This window comes from Hippocampus comes, unplaced genomic scaffold, assembly GCF_001891065.2.
Source record: "Hippocampus comes isolate QL1 unplaced genomic scaffold, H_comes_QL1_v1.1 scaffold78, whole genome shotgun sequence".
Taxonomy (NCBI): domain Eukaryota; kingdom Metazoa; phylum Chordata; class Actinopteri; order Syngnathiformes; family Syngnathidae; genus Hippocampus; species Hippocampus comes.
Window position 1 is genome coordinate 2,346,626 of NW_017805798.1, and position 4,469 is coordinate 2,351,094.

General features: G+C 51.4%; 1 protein-coding gene across 1 annotated transcript; it reads right to left on the reverse strand.

The window, feature by feature from the left end:
* Window positions 1–6: 6 nt before the first annotated feature.
* egr3 (early growth response 3) lies at window positions 7–4,183 on the reverse strand. Its single transcript, XM_019885615.1, has 2 exons — window positions 3,419–4,183; window positions 7–1,577 (listed from the first exon to the last, which is right to left on the reverse strand). Exons 1-2 carry the CDS (start codon window positions 3,570–3,572, stop codon window positions 499–501), a joined length of 1,233 nt encoding a protein of 410 aa, XP_019741174.1. The 5' UTR covers window positions 3,573–4,183; the 3' UTR covers window positions 7–498.
* Window positions 4,184–4,469: the final 286 nt, after the last annotated feature.

Here is a 4,469-nt window from a genome sequence, read left to right on the forward strand (position 1 = left end):
CAACATTAAAAAAAAAACACTACACGTTAACAAAAAAAAAAAAAAAAAAGAGACAAGTGCCACTAATTCGGTGTCCATGACAGTACACAAACACAACCAAATTGCACTTTTCAACAGCCTAGTAAAATGAATGCATACATCTCAGACAACTCACCCTTTCGCTTTGCTCCTCTCTTATTATTTACTCGGATGGTTGTGATAGATTTTGGCTTGCTCTCAGTTAAGAAATGTACAAAAGTGGAACCAGGGCAAAGCCAGCGTTGATGCACAATAGCCTTTTGGGCGGAATGTACTAAGATTCTCTTACGTCGGCACGGTAGCCCCCCACCCCCCTTTTGCTCGGACCAACAGCTTCCATCTCAAACCAGACGGACGGGAGTGAGGAGAGGATGTGAGCGAGAGGAAGAGTCACCTGTTGCTTTTCTTCTCCTGGACGCGGCCCCATCGTCCCGAGTCCGCGTTGGGGTCAGACTCCAGTCCGTGTGCGGGTAGTGATGGTCACGAGGGCCCCATGGTGGGCCCCCCGCAGGCGCTCGGCGGAGAACTGTGGCTCCCGACCACGCCGTTGCCTTTGTCGGAGGGTTTCTTGTCCTTCTGTTTCAGGTGAACCTTAGCGTGTCTCTTCCGCTCGTCGCTGCGGGCGAACTTGCGGCCGCAGAACTCGCAGGAGAAGGGCTTCTCGCCGGTGTGCGTGCGGATGTGCGTGGTCAGGTGGTCGCTGCGGCTGAAGGAGCGCATGCATATTCGGCACTGGAAGGGCTTGTGGCCCGTGTGGATGCGCAGGTGGCGCGTCAGCTCGTCCGAGCGCGAGAAGCGACGGTCGCAGTTCTCCGCCGGGCAGGCGTGCGGCCGTTCGTGGACGGGCGTTTTGCTGGGCCGGTTGGGGTACTTCCGCGGTCGGATGGGCTTGAGCGTCAGAGTCTGCGGGGGAGGGTGGTGAGAGGGGGCGTGCTGCTGCCCGCCGATGAAACCCGGGTGGATCTGTTGCTTGTCTTTGAACGCTCGGATGGTTTCCAGAGGAGTGATGGGCGGAGGGTTGACCCGGATGGGGTCCATAGTCTGAAAGGGCTTGTGCTCCATCACGCCGACTTCCCCCTGGTGATGGAAGAGGTTGTAGTCGGGGATCATGGAGAAAAGGCTGCCGTCCATGGAGGCTTTGGACGTGGAGTGATAGTCATTGGCGGGGTACGCCAGAGCCGTGCTGGTGGCGGGACTGTGGTGGAAGGACACCTGGTCCTGGTACAGCTCACCGCACGTGGAGTAGGCGGGCAGCGGCGGGCCGTAAACCTGCTCCATGTCCGAGTTCTGTCCTCCCATGCTGGCCGCCGAGGACGGCGTCTGGGCGCTCACCGTGCCGGGCGATGGAGAGACGCCCAGGATCCCCGCGCTGACCAGGCTGATGATGTTGTTGTCGGAGCACCAGCCCGAGCCGCCGATGCCGCCCGAGGGAGGCGTGTCAAAGGCGAACTTGCCCAAATAGGTGACGGTCTGCCCACTCCGGTTGGACTGGAAGCTGGACCCGTACTGAATCTCCGCACCGGCTTTCTCGCTTCCCATGCCGATATCCATGATATTGTCTAGGTTAGAGCAAAACAAAGAAAGAGGTCATCCGCATGGGTTCCTTCAGCATCACTCGGCGCACTCTGTAAAAAGTAACACTAATTCACGTCGCACGTTTTTTTGGAAGTCAAAGTGATAGTCCACCAAGTTTGTCCTAAATCAAAAAGAAGTTCGAGTTTCATACAGAAAGGCGACTGCCGTCCGAGCACTAAAGTCAAGTGAAGTGAATTGTGCATCGAAAGCCGCGGCGACTGTCCCTCTGCAATCCCACAAGCCCTCATAAATCACAACCTAAACACCCCCTTTGATCCAGCCATTGTGTCGCTCAGGAGGGCAGCCAAGCTCAGTGGTAACATCATCTGACTTCCTTAGGGAGGGCGGGAAGGGGGACACCTCCCGCACCATGCGTGCTCACTTATTTGACACACATCTGTACATAACAGAGGAGGAGTGAGGGACTTTTAAGCATTCGTGGGCTTCACGAGATTGGAACATGAATGTGCAATGAATTTGACACCTTGCATCTCAAAGATATGAGGCATTCATTTCACACACACACACACACACACACACACACACACGCACACACACGCACACACAAAATGCATGAATAGGATGCAATTTAATATCACACCTTGTAAATTACAGGAATTTGGCTAAAGGGAAAACCTTAAATGCTTGATCATGGCAAGCATATACTACCGAATGACCCTTGCTATTTTAAAAGCTGTTTTTTTATGCTGGATGCCTTATTTCACGGGCGACATTTATAAACAGCAATATGGATCATACGGTGCATTCCATTATATTTGGAAAAATAACGCATTAAGTGGGAATTAAGAGAACGCACCTGCTGTGTAAAAGCCGTTTTATAATTCTAAACTTTTTTGTAATTGTCTCATGTTTTATTCTTTTTTTTTTTAGGACAGACAAAAGGCACGTCTAACGTGTAAATAATTTGCCGTCACCTTTTAATTTAACATTAATTATACATAGGGTGTAGGCGTATGAGATATTTATACGCGAAACTGTGTGTGCGCGCGAATAAACGCATATATTTTTTCAAGACGTTGCTTTTATTTGTCAGCACAATTTAGGTGGGCGTAAATATTAAAATCTTGACGTGCATGGATTGTGTGCAGCGCGGAGATGAAGACGCGCACACAATTGTTGCAGACTGATTTCCTGCCAGCGTGCGCCAACTGCGACGGTTCACGGCCGCGGAATTAATAGGAAATAAACACGATCATCTGGATTAAGGTGGAAACGGGGCCTCGCGGTTCCGGTGCAAGAAAGCAGGTTTCGCGTGGGCCTTGCGTGCCGTCTTGTCGGGAGGAACGAGCGCGTCGAACGTCAGCGCTTGTGATTTGAGAAGTCGGTGTCGATAATAGCTTGATTTTAAATTGCGAATGAGCACTTATTTAAAAGTCATTCCAACGGTCACGTTTCCGTCGCATGCCATACATCGGCGGTGTGGGTCTTTGTGGGAATTTTCGCTTAAGTATTTACAAATCGTAATCACAGGAATGTGGTATTAAATATTGTCAAAGGTGGGGGGGGGGGTTAAATTATCTGTAATTGTATTTATTCCACAAGTCATAAATAAAAAAATACAGAATACATTTAAGTAGTAACGGAGTTCCACAGGTGCGCGCTGTTGCCGGGGGCCGGCGCGCCACTCGGGTCACACTCGAGCACCGAGCGGCGGAATGCGCGCGAGGAGCAGCGCGCTAACAGGTGCTCCGCCACAACTTCTCGCGCACTTCCTTCTCTCATTCAAAAAACTAATTCGGCTTCACTTAAAAAAAAAAAAAAGACAACATAATTGCAAGAAGATGAAACGGCACTTTGTTCTTACCCGTGTTCATCTGCGAGTAGTGGTTAATAGATTCCGTGTTCGTGAAAATGTTCATCGACGTGGGGACGTCCTCTTCGGGGTACAGGCTGTCGGGGATGTTGTTTATTAAACTGCTCATGGTAAGAGGAAGCTTCTCCGCCACTTTCCCGGTCATAGCACTGCGAGTCACTCCGGCATGGGTGAGAGGAGGGGGGACCGTCGTGCCCGTATATCCCCCTCCGGGAGTCAGTTGCGAGGAGTCGGGGTCCGGCGGCGGCAGCGGCTCCTGGTGCCTTTCGAAGTTTTTGTTGTCGTTTTGTTTATCTCCTTCCAGAGGCGTCGCCACTTCCGTGTGCCCCGGCGACTACTGTGTTATGACTCGGGACCGGCGTGGATACCTTTTGTGGGCTGCTTGTGGTTCCAGTGTGGACTGTGCAAAAAAATGAGTGGTGGCGGGTGTACTTGCTCTATTGGAGCTGGCTGGGAGACTTCAGTGTGGCGGCATTAATAGTGGGCTGGAACCTTGGCGTGACGTAGATGCCCATATAAGGACAGAGAGCTCGGCTCCCCAGGCTCCCCGCGCGTCAGACAACCCCGTGGAAACTGCAAGTGGAAGAAGGAAATGGCTTCGGGGGGGTAAGTGGGGCGGTGCGAATGGTTACTGTATCACAACGCCTCGCACTTCAGAAGTTGCGAGTTTGAATCCTGCGTGGAGATTGCATGTTGTCCGCGTGCTTACAAAAGGTTCATGGAAGACCACCAATGCTGAAATGTACTTAAATAAAATATATGCAATATTATTGCAGGGTGGTTGGTTAGCACATTGGCCTCACAGTGCAGAGGTTGTGGGTTTGATTATGACGCCAGCCTTCCTGTGTGGAGTTTGCATGTTCTCCCCGTGCCTGCGTGGGTTTTCTCCGAGTACTGTACTCCAGTTTTCTCCCACATTCCAAAAACATGCATGGCAGGTTACTGGAACACTCTAAATTGTCCCAAGGTGTGATTGTGAGCGCGAATGGTTGTTCGTCTATGTGTGCCCTGCGATTGGCTGGCAACCAGATCAGGGTGTACT

Coding starts and splice junctions, on each gene's coding strand:
- egr3 (XM_019885615.1), bottom strand. CDS start 3,572: ATGACCGGGAAAGTGGCGGAGAAGCTTCCTCTTACCATGAGCAGTTTA. Junction 1,578..3,418: donor CTACTCGCAGATGAACACGG/GTAAGAACAAAG, acceptor GCTCTAACCTAG/ACAATATCATGGATATCGGC.